The sequence below is a fragment of the Haliaeetus albicilla genome, chromosome 13 (assembly GCF_947461875.1).
Source record: "Haliaeetus albicilla chromosome 13, bHalAlb1.1, whole genome shotgun sequence".
In the NCBI taxonomy this organism is placed as follows: Eukaryota; Metazoa; Chordata; class Aves; order Accipitriformes; family Accipitridae; genus Haliaeetus; species Haliaeetus albicilla.
Window position 1 is genome coordinate 27,551,877 of NC_091495.1, and position 19,778 is coordinate 27,571,654.

Below are 19,778 nucleotides of genomic sequence, written 5' to 3' on the forward strand. Positions count from 1 at the left end.
AATCTTTCTGATCCTTTCTATGATTGCTAAAGCACTTCAGTGCAGTAGTCCCCATGTATTATTATTAATATAATTTAATTATTTGTTATCAATAAATTACTGAGAAAAGAAGGACTCATAACTCAAAAGTTAAAAACTAAGAGTCTCAGAGGCAGGATAACATCTTTCAAGGGGCATGGGCACAATTTTGTTCCAACTTCTAGGTGGGAAGAAGGAACTCCGCGGTGGTTTCAGCTGCGGGGCATCTTGCTTCTTTGGGCAACCAGAGCACACAAGCAGCAAAAGTGGGCTCACAACAGATACTGCTATTCAGTAAGACTCTGGTCTTCTGCTGGTGAAATAAGTGCATACCAAGAGGGGAATCTGTGCCCAAACTGCTTAAGAATATTTCATTGCCTCACAAAGGCATCTTTCTGGAATCAAATCAGAATATTTGTATAAATAAATACATGAATGTGGCTGCCATTGGCAATACTAATCAGTTTTAGGGATAAATGTTCTTCTGTTCATGTGAAGTAAACCTAAGTGAAATGAATGACTGGGAGACTCTGCTGCAAAGGCAATGCAACCACACAGGATTTGTGCATGTTGCAAAATTAAGAAACTTGGAGCTTAGGATGCTTATCCTGGCCTCGCTTCTCTGCTAAGAGATATAGCTGGTACTGAATTGGCTCACCCTTAGGGCTAGCCCTCCCCACCATGTACTAGTTATCTGCTTTGGTCTGCGTCCCTCTTTCACACCACTGCAAGCTTACCTGCATTTGATCGTTTCTTTGGATTTTTCAGACTTCGGCACCTGCTGCTCACGGAGCTGCTGTTCTCACTCATGGAGTCTTGTGCTGAAGAGGCGCTCCCCGTCGCCTCACTGTCCCTCATCATGCTCTCGTAGCCACTGCTCCCTCCGCTGTGGTAGAAGAGGGCTGTTTTCCCCATGGCGGGAGGCAGCTCCCCGCTCAGGACACTGCTGTTGTCGCTCCCGTGACCACTGCTGCAGCGGTGAGGTTTCCGAGGAGGGGTGATCTTGCTGTAAGGTGAAGGCAGCATGTGAACAGTTGGCTTCTCATCTCCGGGAAGGCCCCCGCGCTCGTCTGCCTCTGAGCTTCCCCGCAGCTGTAAGCCTCGGGCACTGGCGCTCCCTTGGAGCAGCTCCGAAATCCGCCCGTTGACGGCCCGAAGGGGCAATTTGGAAGCAAGGCTGGAGCCCCGGTTTCTGCTGAGGGACTGCGTTGACCAGGACATGTTCTTCCCACTCGGAGGCAAACTGGAGCTCTGCCCTACGGACTGAGGCAGAGACTTGGTCGAGAAGCTGAGAGTTTTGGTGGCAGAGGCAGACAGGCTGCGGGCCTTGGGACTTGCCAGCAGGAGCTTGCTGACTGCAGAGATCTTCGACTGGCTGGCTTTCGGGGAGGCCCCTGCCGACTGGGAGAGGCCCGAGTTGGTGGGCGAGGACATGACACTGCGGCTGAAGCTCCTTCCGGCCCTAGGCATGGTGGTGTCTTTGCCAGGGCTCATTTTGGAGCTCACAGAGGACAGGCTTTCTGCTCTTTCCAGCGACAAACACTCATAGTGGCTTCCTGTGGACCTCCCAAGGGAGTTGGTCCTGCTGGCAAGCTGCTCCAGTTTGGCACTGAAGAGCTTGCTGCTGCTGTTGTTGCCGATGCTGTCGATGCCAGGGCCCTTCTGTTTGGCATTCAGCTCCTCGGGGAAGCTGGCCAGGAAGGATCCGGGCTGGCTGGAGGGACTGCTCGTGGTGCTGCTGGCTGCGCTGTGCTGGGGGCTGGCTCTGTTCTTCTGATCCAAGCTTGACTTTCTCACCGGTGGCAGAGGAGGGGTCCCTTTGGGACGAGTGAGGACACAGTGTTTGGGAGAGGCCATTTTCTTGTCAAGGCTCGCCTTAGAAAACTGGGGGAGGGCAGAAGAGCTGACTCCGCTGCTGTCACTGGCAGTAGGAGGGAGGTGACCGGCAGGCTCCTCCGGCTTGCTTGCCTTCGGGAGCCCTCGAGGGAGGCTGCCATTCTTCAAGCCATCACTGGAATGAACAGGGCTTTGGGTTGCAGAGCCAGACGCTGCCACCTCACACCCATCCACAATCCTCTTTAGACTGTCAGATCCTGGGGAGATAGAGGCGTCCCCGCTGCTGCTGCTGCTGCTAAACCTGTCTGCTGAGGACTGCTTTGTGCTGTGCTCAGGCTTGGCTGAAATTGCAGCTGTGTCAGGCCTTGGCCCATCACTGCTCCCAGAGCTGTCCTTTTTTACATCTTCTTCTCTCTTCAGCCAAGGGTCTTCAAATTTTATATCCTTCTTAGCACTGGATTCTTTCCCATCATGGGGATGAGCAACCTTTGGGTCTGCAGTTACTGCCGGTACAGCGTCATCAGTATCTTGTGCTTTGAAGGGATTAACGGCAATACATGGATACACGGTAATGTTTGTCTTCATTGGGATGTAGCCTTCACAGCTGCTGAGGCTTGCAGTGTTTTTGATTGTGACGGTAGTTTTCCCTAGAGCTGATATTTTACAGCCTTTCATGGGTGGCACTCTGCCGAAAGCTTCCTCCCCCATTTCCGACAGTATAAGCATGTTGTCAGTCACTGGCTTCTGTTTGTCACTTACACAAATCATGCTGGCACTTTGTATGCTCGCAAACTCAGAAACAGGGGGTTCTGCCATTGCTTCCCCGTGCCCATAGCATGCCTGGGCTATGAAGCTGTGGCACGACTGTTCACCGTCACTCCCTGTGCTCATTTCACTCAGCCATGAGCTGATGGATGAGCGCCTGCTGCCATCATCCTGGGATTTGTCATCCAGGCCCAACTTTGGAAGTGGAAGGAACTGTGTGATGCTGACTTCAGACACAGGAGCTGCACTGGAGTAACATTCAAGATCTTCAGATATGCTGCTGATAATACTGACTGGCCTAGACCCAGAGGCCAAAGCCTGCACAGAACAATCACTGTTAAAACTGATGATACTGGTTGGGCGCCCATTGTCAAGGACCCCACTAATGGTTAGCTCTTCTACAAGGGTGAACACCAGCTCGTCCTCTCCATTCAGCTCTAATGGCTGCTGCACAGTCACCATGGTGGTGCTCAGAATCTCCTTCTTGGATTCTGGAGAAATGCTTTGCTGCCGATCTTCATCAAGAACAGTCTCTTCAAAATCCTCATTGCTGGAGGACACCGACTTCTTCATGATCTGAGGGCTCATGCCTACAGGTGGGGTCCGTATTTCTGGCTGCAATAAAGATTCACTAGATGTCGTCCCAGTATCCTTACTCAGGGGAGCTGGTGGGGGAGTGGAGCTGGGCAGGACTCCTTTCTGTGTATAGACCTTGCACCTCTGGGAAGGAGAAGTTGGTGGCTTGTACTCAGATGTCTTCGAGAGGCTCGCAATGCCAAGCCGGGGTGAACCCATTGGCCGAGGTTTGCCTTCCACAAATCCACAGGTGTTGAGACCTTCTCTGCTGCTCTGCAAGCTGGTGCTGTGTGCTAACTGACAAGAGCTAAGCTCTTTACTAGAGCTGCCTGTTACACTCCTGGGAGAAGATGGAGTTGAAACGTTAGTAAGTGCTCCAGAAGGAACAGGGGAATGATTTCTCTTAGTTTTGCTGGGTGTTGCATTTATATTTTCCTTGGCTTCTCTATCAGGATGCTGACATTCTGGCATCGTATCTTCCTTATCTGACTCTGGTAAGTGGCTAAGCTCTGCCAGCTGGCTTGAGACAGAGCACTTAGACATCTGGTCTGAGCTAAATTGAGCAGGCACCTCTTCAAAGGGAAATTTGTCGGTCTCTTCACTGCCATCTATGCAATCCAGCCTCTCCTGGAGCTCTGCAAAGGTGTTGCACTTCAGGCAGTCTCTTTCAGATGTGCTGGGGCCCAATTCATTAACTTCCTCTGACCTGCCCTCATTTTTGGTCTTTTGCAGAGCAGGAACTATGGGTACAAAGTCAGGGGGACCCTCATTATCTGTCAGTTCCTTATCAGAAAGGGCAGTGCCATTGGGGCCAACGTAAATCACCGTGTCACACGACTGCTCACTGCTAGATGAATAATCAGGATCACTTGATAAATGCAAAATAGGGAAGTCTGGGTCAACAGTGTTTCTAGAATGGAAAGGTCTCAGCTGGGTTGGCCTCCGCATCCTGCCCTCCTCACAAGAGCTCTCTCCTCCAGAAGAACTTGATGTGTACTGCAATATGAGAGAGAGCCCACAACATTTCAGCATTGCAAACAGCTCCTTGCACAAAGTGCATATACAGAAAGGTCACAGTCACATCTAAACTAGGAAATCTCTAAACTAAGGCACAGAACTCTGAAGCTTCTTATCCACAGTCCTACAGCAAACACAGAACAGTAATCAGTGGAGAACCCAATGCCCCAGCTCTGTGTCCCACTTGAAATCATGAGACTTCCAAAAAAAAGTACTGAACAAATGGATTAGGGTCTCTTCCTTAATTGAGCCTGGCTAAAGAAATCAGATATTTGGCAAAGGCTTTGCTCTCTGTGTGTGTGTGTGTGTGTGTGTGTGTAATTGTATAACATGCACTCAGAGGTCTCTGGAGACACACTGCTGCGATGGTGTGTGGACTGAATCCTTTCACTTGTCCCTCTTCAATCCATCGTCAAAAAAGGTTTTGTCAATCCATAGGCTGTTAATTTAAATGAAATGCATAAAATTCACTCGTTGTGCCCAACTCACACTGTAAGCTGTACAGAAGGAACCAGGACTCTAAAACATGAAAGTGGATACAGTCCATCCTCACTCTACTTCTTGGAAAATCTATCACCTGTATTTGGAAGCAGTGGGAATAAAACGGGCATCAATGCTGGCAATGGACACACTGCTTTGCATTTATTTTGCTCCTGCTCAATCTGAGAAGCATAGAGAATATAATTCTTCATTAATTCCAATTTCCTTTAACTCTACAGCACTTTCATTCCTTATTATTTCATTAGCACTAAGAGGATAACTGAAAATAAATGCTCTCTGACAGCTCTGTCACTAATTGAGGCCAGCTTACAAACCTGCTAGAGCAGGTATGTCTGAACTCACTCCTCTGTATCTGAAGCTAAAGAGTTTACCCCCCCTAGTCTCTGCTCTGTGCTCTAAGCCACTTGCCTAGGACAGGGTACGTAAAACAACGCACGCACTTTGGAATTGATTACTGATTTTGTTACATGCTGCTTGACCCTATTAAGGATTCTTCAGGGTCTTTCTTCCTCCCTCCTCCACCATTACAAGAAGGGAGTTATACATTGTCTTACCTTAGTTTTCTTTTTCTTCATCCTGAGGACCCTTGATGCAATCTGGATGGTGGACAGCGTCTCAGCATAGTTCCCCGCCGCGGCTGAAATGTGAGCTATCATTGTGGTGCGGCAGTTCATATTCCCCAAAGACTCCCGAAGCAACATGGTGAGCTTGCTGTCTCTGCAAAACAAAATGAATTAAGGCTACATTAGCGAGCAAGGTTTCACTTTGACCATCGTGATGTGACCTGAGCCTCAGCAAGATTTTTTTTCTCCTCTTTTTAATGGAATCCTAATTAGTTTCCTTCCTCAGGTTTGCACTATGTTGTGTCTGCAGCTGAGCATGCTGAAAGACCCTGGACTACACTTTAAATTTCTTTCCTCTTCCCAATTTCCCCTTTCTGTTTTCTTCTGGCCTCAGTCCTTCTGCACTGTTAACACTGCCAATACAGAGATGAAGACTAGTGTTGGAGACTAACTGTTAAGGAGCCGCTGCAGCAAACACCAAACTTCTGCCCTTTTCCAGTGCACAGTGTGCAAGCAAACTCTGGCCCAGCTCTGGAGGGCAAGAGGGTAGTGGATTAGATTAGAGGACCCAAATTTTTTCTTGCTTTCTAGGGCACTGGGTAACTCAATAATAATAATAGTTAAATCACTGAAATAATTTTGGATGATGCTGGTGAAATACAAAACAATCAAGCCTTAGGACTTTGCACAATTGTTCTTTCATATTAGATCTCTTCTTCCACTGAGGCAGAAATCAAATTTTCTGTTCTTGCCATTTACTCTATTGTTCAGCATAGGATAGCTTTTGAAATTCTGGTGCTTTATTGTGAGGCTGTCTGTGACTGGACTAAGAATATGAATTTTAACAGCATGATGATGCATATATAATGCTTCTGTGATGGTCATCTAATCCTGTAGTCAGAAATGCACGATGTAATTTTTAAAAAGAACTTTAGCTACAAGGTGTACAGGTCAACTGGATGGTTAATTGAGAAACAGCATCCTTTTGAAAAGAGCCTCTCCTACACTAAAGGTTGTGGATGATAGTTACATATGGCTGAAAGCAAAGACAGCAACAGCCTGATATTTACCTATTGTGAAAGGAATTGTTTTTACTGTTGTAATGATAGCAATACTTTCAGTGGCTGGGCATCAGATTTTTGGGGCTCACTGTTCAATATTGACTAATAACCTATGGTGCATGTATGCCCTTGGTCATCCACTTAATGTTTCCAGCTCACAGAAATTCTGCATAAATCTGCAACTGCTGAGAACTGAAGTTCTGCTTACAGGATGGGACTGACAGACGAACACCAAAATTCTTGAGCCTCTCTTTTTGATTGAGTAAACAACAGCATTTGGGATGCATGTTCTGAGGCATCTAGCAATAAGTCTGGGGAGCTCATAAATTGTGCTTCTCCTGAGATTTCCAGCACTTGCGATTTCAGCTAGGCTAGCAATACTGGAAGTAAACCATTTTTTGTTTCAGGATTTTTTGCTTCCATCTGCTACAGACACATTGAAGACAGTGTGGTATCTTTGAGAAGCAAACATCCTTAAAGACTGTACTGAGACAGCCTCACTCGTTTCACTTGTGACCTAAGGCTTCTTTGAATCCACAGATCCAGAGTTAATAGGCTGCTGTATCTCAGGTTAGTGGCCCTCCTTTCCATCAAGGAATAATTAAGATGTCAAATTTTGTACATCAGTTGCTGCCACTCCAATGCAGAGTTACGCAGAAATTATTAACATCTGCACAGAAATCAATAACAAGCCTTTCATTTGCTAGTGCTTCTATCATAGCAAAACACAAGACAACAGGGGAAAGGGCAAAAGAATACATTCTGAACATGTCGGTCTCCTGAGAATACATAACCCATGCAGCCAGCATCAGCACACTGCGGCATGGCTCTCCTAGAGGTATATGCATTATGAATATAAAATAATCTGTGCCATCTGCCTTGTACTGAAATACACACTTGCAAGAAGAAGGACGATACAGAGGAAATACCTATTCTATAATTCAAAGGATCCTCTGACATATATCAGGTAGGAAGTAAAGGGCAGATTTGTTTAGGATTAAAGCCTGAAACCTAGCAGCAAAAAAGCCCAGCCAACACTGATTTCTAATTTCAGAGTTTGCTCATTCAGCACAGTCTGCATCTTGACTATCAACTTCACTTTGCATGTAGACAAAATAACTAGCTTCATGTCACTATTGTACACTGGAAAATAAAGAGGAAGAAATTTGCTAAACACAGATTTTTGTCAATTCTAGATATTGTCATAAGACAAGTTCACCTGTTCAAGGTTCACTGATCTCTCACAGTAGCACCCACTAACTTCTAAAGGAAAGAAAGAAAATAAAAGAGAACATAATAACACAAAAGTGTGTGGCTCTAATTTTTAACTCACCCTATCCTCATCAAGTAAAATATTGGTAAAATATTTTGGATGTCTCACTGAAATTTGCTTGACAGACAGTGTGAGACACAAAGTAGATGCTTTGTTCTTCTGAATGCTGACATGGCATTTCTGCCTGAAAAAAAGAAAGGCTCTGAATTGTTTCATTAGCTGATTCATGAGCTGGTATTTGCAAAAGCAAAATTTCCTGTGAAAGCAGAAGGTTTTTTACAAAGGGATGCACTGGAAGAGCTTTGAGAAGGAAGACCTTTGTTGATTTTCTGGCTGTGCAAACTAAACTAAGACACAGGAAATTTTGAAGAAGCTCACAGAAGGGCTGCTGCTCCTGGGTGTATGTTGTTCACTGTATTAAGCAGAGGCTGGCTTGCTGAAGGTCCCAGATTTCTCACAGGAGCATAGTGAAACGCACCGATGTCTTTATAGCAAATGGGAGACCTTCAGGAATGCTAATGGTCCATTTCTATTCTGCCCCAAGAGCAATAAAATGATATGCCAGAGCAGCATGATGACCCCATTTTATATACCTGTCTTCATTTTAAATGTATTTCTATCCCATCCACTAATGTTTTTATAGTTTAGGAAATTTGCCATAACCCATCGTGAATATGGGGATATAATACACAGAGAACAATGAAGGTGGGGTCAGGATACCACACTTCAGACTCCAAAGCCTGTATATCAGTAAGTCCATTCTGCAGCCTTTTCAGTCTTTAAAAGTTACCTCATTTTTCTAACTGCATCACTTGGTCTAATAATATACATTACCCTTACTTGTAAACCTTTTCTTGCCTAACTCCTTAGATCATCGTGGCTACAGCAAAATACTACTAAATACTGCTCATACACCTCACACACAGGTAAAACCCCAAAATAAACTATGCAAAGCTCTATCTCTGGAAAAGTCCAGAAGCAGGAGCCCTGGGGGCAGGAAACTAAACTCAGATGTCTCTAGGAAGTATGTCAGCAGATACGATACAGATGATCCAGAAAGGAAGAACTGTGCAGATTGCCAGATGGAAAGGTCCATGGAGCAGCAGCCCTCCATGTGGAGAGGAGCTCTCTCTTCTCCATGCTGCTCCCTTACCTCCCCTATATTTCCACCCTCTCACATTACAGCACCTACTGAATGGCTTACAGTGCTATTTTCTGAATCTCTCTATAGCTACCATAAGGAACCCTAGCAGGTATTAGACCTCCCCAAAAGAGAGATGTGGCAGTGCTGCAGTGAGCACAGCGTTCTCTAGTTCTTTTCTGAGACTTCACCATGCAAACTGGGATCAGTGTAAATTAGTCCTTTCACTTGCTCAGTAAGAAGGAAAAATGTACAACTTCATGCTCCTCTTATACATATCTGTATTTTCCTTCCTCATGAATGATTAATTATGCTCAGATTCAAACAATACAGAATCTTATACTGAAGAATGAAGTAGTCAAGATCATGATACGTTTCCTTGGACACTGCATATATCCCACTTGCCTATGTGCATTAAGTCAAAGTCTTTAATTTCATGACTGGATACTATTTTTCCACTAGACCCCTGCCTCAATTACTGCACAGGATAACAGTGCTCACTGAGCAAAAAGTTATTCAGTCTTTCATTTAATCCTTGCCTTTCAATGTGTGGACTTGTGCCTTATCTACTGTTAGGACTATACAAACTCAGCTCTGAATCCAGAATGACCAATTTCTTTAAAAGTTTTTTGTTTTATTTTCTTTTTCCTGTGGAGCTCATCAATGCAGTATCTGATGAATGCCTGTGAGGCGAGGTCTATAATCCTCTGATAATACCTGCAGCGTTGAAGACTTCAGTGAATACAGGTGTTTGGTGTGAAGCACTAATCTTTCAGAGTACTGAGCATTATATAGTCTTTTATATTCAAAGTACAGCTAACTTTGACTTCTCTTGCAGAGAAAATGGGGCAGCTGGTTCTCAGCCTGGGTACCCAGAAAACCAGGAACACACAATTAATAGCCCATCTAAAAATTTTAGGAACGCATTGGCAGAGCCAGTTCTTAAGGTGGCACCAGCTCCCTTCAGAATACCTCCCTTCTCCTCCACAGCCCTCAGTCCCATCTTCTATATGCCAACTTCTGCTACAAATTAGGGAAGGAATTTATTGACAATGACCACATCACTGTACAGTCCTGATTCATCTCTAAAGCAGGTCCTTTATCTGCGTTGAAAAAGATGATAACTGAGGAGGGGCGGGGGGGTAATCCTGCAAAGACAACACAATATATAGCCCATGGGGCCAAAGTAAGTTTGCCAGGACAACCTTAATTTGACATTTCCTGCCTCTGTAGTGATTGATTTCACAATCTGAATGCTCTTATTATATATATTTTATGTAAGTTCACGTGGATTTGTGTTTGGACTTCAGTGAGACATCAGTAAGCCTGGAGCCTTCCTATGTATTAAAAAGCCTCAGCTGCTGAACTACGTGACTAGCTAGCAGCAGCAGCCAGCTGCCACCTTTTGTATGGATGAGCAGTAGAGAAGGAGGACACGACCCACTATTTACCATGAGGTTTTGCTAGTATTTGCTGCCTGTAGAAAAACAGTGGGACTCAGGAACATCACAATCTTTTCCTGTGCTGTAGGAGAGCTGTGCTCTCATGTCTTCACATCCTTTTTGCCATGCTCTACTCTCATCAGACAATCCTGTTCTCTTCTATCAGTGTCTATCCTGGGCTTTCTTCATCCAACCTTCTCACTCATTCTCATTCCCATACCGTGATCCTCACCTCCAGCTCCTCACCTAAACAGCCCAGCAGAGCTCCATTTCATCCTGCAGCGGTCTAACCAGCTACACCAGACTTTGCCAGGCTCCAGCAACACTGCTAGACACTCTCCCAGTACTAATCTCCTCTCTCCTCACCTCTTGGTCCCACTAATGTCCTCCACTGTCACTGGTTGACCTCCAAGGCCCCCTTCCCCACTCGAGTCCATCCAGCTGCTCACTGATACCCAGCAGAGGAACCCCATAACCCCGCCATAATTTGGCATGGCTGACTGCACCACGCTGCCCAGGTGAGGCACAGGCCAGGGTGAGGGGGCATGGCATGGGCAGTGCCGTCAGGTCCTTCAGCTTTATGAGAATCCATGTGAGCAATGTGTTTGAAGTGAGCTACATGGAAAGAGGCAAATGGTAATTGCTTTTGTTTAGGGCTGCAAAATAGAATTCATGAATAGAAAATGAAGCAATAAGAATAAATATTATGCTCAGGAAATTCGCAGGAGTTTTTGTTGCCCAGCATCTCAGTGTGGGAGAGGGAAACACAGGACAGTTCCATACAAGGAGGGAATACTGGAGAGGAAGATCCAGCTAAAGTCTTAGAATAATGATTTTTCTGTGGAATTATTTAACCAATTCTATTATACGATTTCTTTGGGGTATTTTTTCCCCCCACCTTAATAAAAAATACTTTGTCTTCCCTTTCCTCTCACCCCACTGCTATGAGGATTTTGGCTATTCAGTGACAACAGCAGCACCATCAGGAATAGAAATAATAACATTCCAAAAGGGATACAATACAATGTTATAACTAAGCTTTAGGACATGCAAGGGGGGGTGTGTGTGTGTGCTCTCTATTAATCATATACCTTGGTGTCTTCCTAGGCACTTGGCCAAAAGGAGAAAGTTGTCAACTCCCTCAAGGTGTTATTGTTACAGGATCAGACAATGTATGCCCTCAGGTGTCTTGTAATCTAATTATTTATAGAGGTATGTCAAAGGAAAAAATCTCGGTAACTGTGGCAGTTATTTTTGATCATGAAGTCTTAACTCTGCTCCCTTGTGCTGATGCACTGCTTTATTCATAGTAATAAATGCTTGCATAACAAGGGAACCACAGAAATACTCCATTTGGTTTTGGCTCTTATTGCATGGAAATACTCTCTACAGAGGACAGTTTATAGCTTAAAAAGCACAAGCCCAATAGTCGATGTTACAGGTGTGTAACAGCTGAGTTCATGATGAACCAGTACAGTTTGCTTAGCTATGTCTTTCCTTCCCGTTAATAATTTTGATAGAGGGAGAAAGGAAATGGGAGCAATGTGTGTAGGCACAGGCAAAATGAGGCCAGGTGGAGTGATAAAGCCCTCAGTGGTTCAGCCACGTTAGCCTGGCTTTGTTAGCAGAACAAAGTGAGGCAGTTTAAGAAAGATAGGTAACATGTTGGATCTTTAACCTGGGGAATCCTTCACCTGGTGAAATGAGGCATTGGGGGAATAATGAACTTGTTCCAGGTGGAAGCTGACTAGCCTTAAAGGGAAAATTAAGCAAAGTGGAAATCTCCACTGCCGCGGCAGTTAGTTATCATGTATGAGGTACACTAGCACAACCCAGAAAGCTGTGCTCACTCTATAGGGGAAGGGAGAGCCAGCTGAAAGGACTGCGCTGAGGGATACTGCTCAGGTTCACGTACTGGGAAAATCATAACCACATCTGGAAGGGATGTGACACTGCAGCAGTCAAGAGCAGGAGAAAAGTGGTGTTGCAGCCAAGTATGGGCTAACAGGGACTTATACTTAAATTCTAGTATTAGAAAATGCATATAAAATATAGGGGTGTTCCCCCTACAATTCTTGTCTTTTAAGAGCCTAACTATGCAAATTTCATATTGCAGAACAATCATTGTGCCTGTGACAACATAGGAGCATGTGGCAGATGCACAAAATAGCATCTTTTGTTTCTTTTCACCAAAGACAGAAAAGAAAATTAATGGCAGAAGGACAGAGTCCCAATGACTGCAGCTACTCTGATTCCTTGAAACAGACCATCCCTCTCACCATAAAAGGGGCTCTTTTGTATAAAAGTTGCTCCCCAGACTGATGAAACTTAGTCTACAAAACAGCCAAGGAGCACCCTGTTATCCAAAAATGACATAAAAGTGCCCCACTCTTTGGAGGTCGCACTGACTGGTCTCAGCAATTCAAGCTTATCCATAGTAGAACTATCTCACAATAAAGCAGTCGCTAGCACACAACAGCTTCACTTTTATCTACATATTAAAGAGTGCATCGTTTCTGACATTGCCAGCCCAGGTCAGAGCTGCACACTGCTATGCTAGCCCTGGAGAAGCACAGAGAAAAATGGCTCCTCCATCTTCTTATTTCTGCCTTGTGCCACCAGTGAAGCTAAAGCAGCACAAGCTTTGTTTAAATACTTCAGCCAACAAGAGAAAAAAGTTCCTCGCAGTCTTTGCCCTGGCTATGTGAATTTATGTGGTTTGGTTCAGGTGCACTTTACACATTGGCAATACCAAACTGAAGACACAAACCCTTATTTACAGGTCAACGTGTTACTCAGAGAAGAGCTGAGATCCAGATGTACTTTAAAGTCACAGCAAGTGCAAGTGCTGGGGTGGGAGGGAGGAGGTGGTTGGGAGGGCAGCTCTGCTGGAGACCAGTGATGGTTTCAGAGAGATGACTGCACTGAAAATGGACAAAATGATCCCTCTCCCTTCTGTACTCCAACTCCCAGCACAGAGCCAAACATCATTCACAAGCAACCAATAAAAACACACAAACAAAGCTCAAAGATAATCAAAAAGGAAGAGGATCCTAGTGGTCTGTCTCATTACAGTGCCAGCTCCTAATAAATTCTAGCTGAAAAACAGAAGCTCAGTTAATCCAGGGAGCTAATTAGGCTCAGCAACTCTATGTTGGAGTTAAAGCCAGATTCGTCCAAACCAGCAATGCCACTGGTTAAGAAAACGTGTATAATAAATAGACTGTGATTTACAGGAGAAAAAAATTTCCACAGTTAAAACTAATAATGATCCAGATTTTAAATAATTTAAGGACTCTGTATGTGCCCAGGCTCTGTGCTAACTTCTACCAAGGTACGCTCACAAAGGGAAGGAAAAAGCCTTCCCTTCCCCCCATGCTGCCCCTTGTTTGGCTCCCTTACTTGGAAGCATTACGGCAACCACAGGTTTGGCTCAGCTTATCTCCATGAAGCCATTGGGTTGCTTTATATGAGAAGGCAACAGTTGTATCTGCTATGGAATAGCAACTGGAGCAGCTTCGGAGCCTGCCTGCCTCTCCTCCGGTCTGCCAGTGCCCCAGCAGTGCAGCGGGAGCGCTGGGAAGGGAAGGGGTGGAGAGTGGCTGCCAGTGCCTGTACCTATAGGGCAGCAACAGGGGAAAACACATAGCAAGAAAGAAGCATGAGGAAACATCCCCTGACAATCTGCTGAGGACACGTTCTGGAAACCACCTTCACACCAGCCCCTCTGAAGGCTAATATTGGCAGGAGCACAGCAAAGAGACACCCAGCGAGGGCATTTCCAACACCCCCGCATCAGCGTGAAGAGCAGGATCCGCTCCTGTTGCTCAGCGTCTGCTTGCAGGGCTGCTGCCCCCAGCTCCCGCTGCCTTCACAGGGTCAAGCAGTAGGGGGATGAAAGCAAAGCTCTCCACTCTGCACTCAGCGTGGCTAAGCAAAGGGGTTGTTGTCCAGAAGGCCTCGGCTCCCTGCAGCTCAGCTGCTGCCCGTGTCATCGGCGGGGGTCACACGTGCTGAAGAGCCGCCACGGGTGACAGCCCCTGCAGAGAGGGCAGGGCAGCGGCCACCGCAACTCCCCTTTCAGCGCAAACAAGCACCTGCCTGCCACACTGGCACGACTCGCGTTACCCGCGCCCCCGGCAGCTAGGTGACCATTTCGGCTGCCGCCCCGGTGAACACACCACGGCAATTTGGAGGGGGGACAGAAAGGCTCCTCGCTGCCGCACCGAGGACTCCCGCGCTGCCCGGCCGGAGGCAGCCTGCTGCTGCGCACGCAGCGGCCCCCGTGAGCCCCAGCAGCAAGCGACAGCACTTTGCCCTTTGCTTGCAAGGAGTGTTGTGATTCGTATGTATTGAGAGTGGAATACCAGGGTTATTTCCTCAAACGAAAATTAACTTCAAATGTTTGTAATTGATCCATGAATATTCATGATCTTTTGGGAGGATTTCATAATTACTTCATTCTGCTTAGGCTCATTTGATCTACAGTAGTGACAGCAGTAGTTTACACTCCTTCATCAAGATGCCAACAATTTGGCAGCGTGACCTTCCCAGTTTCCTGTGCTGGAGAGCAGCTCTAGTTATCCTAATTGCAATCCCAAATGGAGTGGTACCTGAAAATAAATTGACTGCTGTTCAGTTTTAGAAACCACTCCACTTGGCACTGCTCCTAGCATAAATAGATGACATCTCCAGGAAACTGGGAAGGTCACTCAGCAAAATACTTCACATTTTGATAAGTAAGATTTTAAATGCTGACCTCCTAGAGCCTTCGGCCTACAGCATTACAGCAGAGGGCAGTGAAAGTGCACACACTTCTGTGCGGAAAAGAAAAGAAGAAAAAAGAAGGCAGACTTTGGTTGTCATTAATATTATGTAAATTACACAATTCATCTATGCCACTCGCTAGACATATTCCCAACGAAAGTTAGGCTTAAGAGTTCATATTGCCTATGCACCTGCACGCAGGCTTGCCTCATCACCTCCAGCAATAAACTTCTAGCCTGTTGGCCAGTTTGAAGAAACTTTGAGAAAATAATATAAAAGCCTCAAAGATGGTTAGTCTCTGTAAACGCTGTGAGAACTGATGGCTTGAGTGGATGGAGAGAAATCTTATTCGTGCTCCCACAGAAACAAGACTGAAACTCCTTAAACTCCACTCTTGAACACACCAGAGAAAGCACACAGATGAGACAAATTCCCAACCACAGGGGAACTTTCAGCCAGTATTTATGCCCTTTTGGATATCAAAATTAAGAGACAAATTGTTAGAAAGAAACATTATTTTCTCAGTGCTGATGCTCTCAGAACTGTTCATTTAGATCAACAGACCAAAAAATATGCACTCATATGAAAGTGCATCCTGACTATAAGCTGTCAAAACATGAAGTAAAGCAGTAAAAATATTAAACTAACAGCATTAAAGCAAAATAAATAGTCAGAAGCCTTAAGCATGCTTCCATCTTTGGTAATCAATTTATTATTACCTTTTAAAGTTCCTCTTCACATACAGCTCCAAACTCTGCTTCACAGAGAAGCATGAAACTGCTAAAAGCTGCTAAAAGAAGCAATCCCTATCCATTGGCAAAGAACATGGACTTTACAGCGGACAAGTGATGTGCTAACCTAGGATGGGAATCAAGCAGGTGAAGCAAGTTCCAAAACAGGGGAATTTTTTTAGGTGTCACCTCCCATTTATCAGTTGGGGACACACTGGCCTCAGTTGCTCAGCTCCAAACCATCTAGGAATTAAAAAACCATGACTGTTATTTAGGAATACTGTATTGGCATGTACAGGTAATATGTACAGATCCTAGACAACGTGCGTGCCTGTCTCCTTCCAAAAATCTGGGTAAGTAATAAGGTGGCTAAGTATGGACTTAGCTGTCTAACTTTACACATTCTTTCTGTTTTGAGAAGAGTAAGAAAGCTGAACTTCTCCTTTACACCTATCTTCTTTAAAATGCAAAATGGACTAGAAACCTGGTTTCACTTCACAGACTCCATTTACTTTACTATTCAATATATAGTTTCAGGGTCAAAATAAGTTTCTTAGACATCTGCAACGATGTTTGCAGAATCTGATGAACATGGTGTTCTCTGGCCTGAAAATCCTTGGCCTCTATATTTGTACTGTCAACAATCAATAGGGGCAGGGTGAGCTTGTTAGTAACTGGAGAGAGACCAAAAAATCCTTTCACATAAAAATGAATGGCCATCAGACAGTGACAACTTTCATCCACAGATGGACTGAGCCACTCACACAATGGGCTGATTTAGAGATGCGATGAGACAGAGTGAGTGACAACAGTGATGATGTTATGCTGCACGACAATTAAAGATCATAGATGAAGAAATGTCTACCCATGCCTGGTTTTGGTGATGTCTGAAAACAAGCCTCAAAATTGAGATTTTATGAACTGAAACCCATGGCACTATGGTCCAAACCCAGCTGTCACTGAAATCTACAGAAAGTCTCCCATAAGCTTCAGCAAGGTCTGAACTGGGCTTTTACAGATTTGGTGACTGGGTACATGAGATAATGAATAAAATAATCCCTTCTGAAGTCACATACATGGCAATGAAGTTAAACTGTGGAACCACAGGCAGTTTTATGATGACATTTTTGGCAGCATAGGGCCAAATCTAGCAGCTGCTGCAGGGCAGTGGGAATTTTGTCATCTATAAACACAGGCACAAGAATACTAAATGTCTGGTTCTTTTTCCCCTCTCACACTCTATCACACTTTATTCACAGAGGACTCCAAACAAAACCTGAGGGACCCCAGTCTCCATGCAAGTACTACATATTGTAAGTAAAAGTGGCCAAATCAATATATAATGATTTTTAATGTATATATATTTGCTATTTAAACCATTTGGAGATAGGCTGTATCAAATATATTTATATTCATCTATGCAGCAATTTAAAATATTAATGATGCACATGCATTTTTTATGTTATCTGAAGTTTCACTCCCCCTTTAAATGGATTCATCTATTTATTTTGCCCACTATAATACCATTAATTAGACAAGCTCCTCAATAGGCTCTCCAAGACTTCAGAGATCTCTTAATAGCCTGTGACAGCAAAGGAAAGGAACTCTTTTAAACTCACCATTTAGTAATTGTTACATAGCTTGCAGTTTTACCTGAGGTAACCAGAGCGTGCTTTAGAGTTCTATAGGTATCTATTATGCCCAGAAAATCAACTGTAAATTCAAGTATTTCCATGTTAATAGCTGCCTCTCCACAAGGCTGGTAGTTGGAACAGACTTGTGAGTGCCAGAAAGCAATACACAACTACTAATGTTTTATGTATTTAGTTTTAAATGATAAAAAGCTATCTATTAAAGAGTTAGCTGTTCAAAATCCCAGAAGCACTAGAACAAAATTTCAAAGACAAGCTGAGCCAGTCTTTCATAAAAAGCTCCTTTCAACCTTCAACCGTCTTCAAAAAGCCTCAAACTGGACTCATTTACAATGTGCCTGGCAGGTCCCTCTTCTGTTTACAAAGCCGCTGCTGAAGCTCAGGAATTCTGCAGCTGAAAATAGTTGAGGCTGCAAGAATATTTTGGCACAGTCCTCATTCTAGTCTTATACTCTCTCCTCAGCATCTGCCGTTGAATTTAGACAGAGAGAGGATAGTAGAAGGTCATTTGGCCTGAATCAATATGGCCATTCTTATGTTCTTAGTGTTAGGTTATAGTGGTTTACAGCGATGCTCTGCAGCCTCCTTCCTGAATCCCCTCCGCATGCCTGCTGTGCTCTCCTAAGGATGGAGAAAAGCATTCCTCAGCACCCAGTCAATGCAGCCCTGGTCGATGTGTCTGGAGACACAAGACAGGCCAAGAGCAAAGACAGTCATTCTGTTAAGGAGAGCACATGCATAACAACCACAGAAAGAGAAGGAGAGAGAAATGCATTGTTTGGTCCTGTGAGCCTGATCCCTGTGGGACTGTCATCAAAGCGAAGGTGATACTTGGGGTGAGAAGAAACTGTGAATTAGTAGCTCCTGCCCCTACCCAGTACAGAGAGTCATGTAATCTTCCTTAAGCATTTAGAAGACCCATCCTTAAAAACATTAGGGCTTCCTAGCACTGCCCACACACACTTCCATTTCAGAGTGGCACGCTGAAAGCCATCTACTCCCCTATTTGCCCATGCTCCAACACGGCCCTTTGGTTTCCATTGCTCTCACTCCTCGGGGGCAGGAATGCTCCTGCCACATCTACAGACATCACTTACACTCCTCCTCACGCGCTCTCTGTTCCCTGACTCTATTTGGGTATGCAAGCCAAATTAATTTCATCTTCTCTCACATGAAAAGCTAACCTGCTCCCCTTGCCAGTCTTTCTTGCACTTGTTTCCATCTGAATTCACTCTTTGTCTATACGGGTGACCAGAGCTGTATCCAGGAGAAGAATCACTAGTCCCTTGCATAAAGGCATTACAGTTTTTCTGCTGTCACTCCTAATGCCTCCTCAGACTTCATTACCTTCTCACTGTTCCATCAGCTGTGGTCACCCGTGATCATTAACCAATATGCCTAAATCAGCACACACCCCACCTCCTCTTCTAGCTTGATGAGCTCCCAGATTTCAGTAGAAATTGTTAGCAGTCCATCAGGGCAAGTCCTTGCATTAGTGCCAGTTCTATCACTGTAGCCCTCGAGGTCCCACAGCTGCTGCCATGTGATGCTCTGATCTTCCTTTGTATAGATGATGGCTCTCAGCTTTGTGTAACCAGCCACTATGATTAGCATGCTCCTGCTTTGTGTGTCAAGGCTGCTGATAATAACACTAAATAAAATCTCTCCCAAAACTGGTCCTTGAAGAAATTCCCTGGTGGCCATCCCTCTACTCTGATAGCTCCCACTTCAATGCTAGCTACTGTCTCATCAGTCTTCACTACCTGATGCATCTCACAGCTCCTTGTCTTCTTCAGCTTAACTAGTAATTGCTCAGGGGACACTACTCAGTTATTTACTCAGGTCTAGACAGATTACATTTACCACTGTTCTTTCACCTAGATATTCAGACATTAGGTATCATGTCTGCATAAAACAGAGGATGAGGGCTGTATCCAGAGGGTTGTATCCAAATGTATACCTATTTTGGGAGGAGTGTTGAATTTAAATGCACAGATAACTGTTCCAGGTTTCCCTGTCTTGGGAACAGTCAAGATACTTCAACACTTACCCTCTGAGAAGGCAATACCTGCTGCCTGGATTTACTCTGAGGTAAGTTTTAACTCAGTCCTTCAGGATTTGTTCCTCTAACATCTGAATACTAATACTGAATTTTTGTTGCAGTGAGACTTTCTTAACACCTCAGTGTTAACTTTTGCAGCTATTGCAGTAACAAACATTGATCACTTAACTCAGAAGATCTAGCAGTGAACTCATTTAAGCTCCTCTCTTCTATCTCTCCTCCTCCTCCATACACACTGATGAGCAAATCATTTAGAGAGGGGTTTGTCTACTGACTGTATGAATTTTACTCAGCAGGAAAATACATTCATCTAATTGCATTTCAAATGGTAAGGATCTGAATAAATGAACAAGTTGTTCTATGAATAGAGGAA

General features: G+C 44.6%; 1 protein-coding gene across 1 annotated transcript in view; it reads right to left on the reverse strand.

Moving 5' to 3' along the window:
• Positions 1 to 19,778, reverse strand: part of KIF26B (kinesin family member 26B) — a 315,800-nt gene that overhangs the window by 21,781 nt on the left and 274,241 nt on the right. The window contains exons 11-12 of the mRNA XM_069800600.1: positions 5,268 to 5,430; positions 756 to 4,191 (exon numbers count right to left, since the gene is read on the reverse strand). Of these exons, the coding sequence (XP_069656701.1) occupies positions 756 to 4,191; positions 5,268 to 5,430 (3,599 nt within the window). The remainder of the gene's footprint in view (positions 1 to 755; positions 4,192 to 5,267; positions 5,431 to 19,778) is intronic.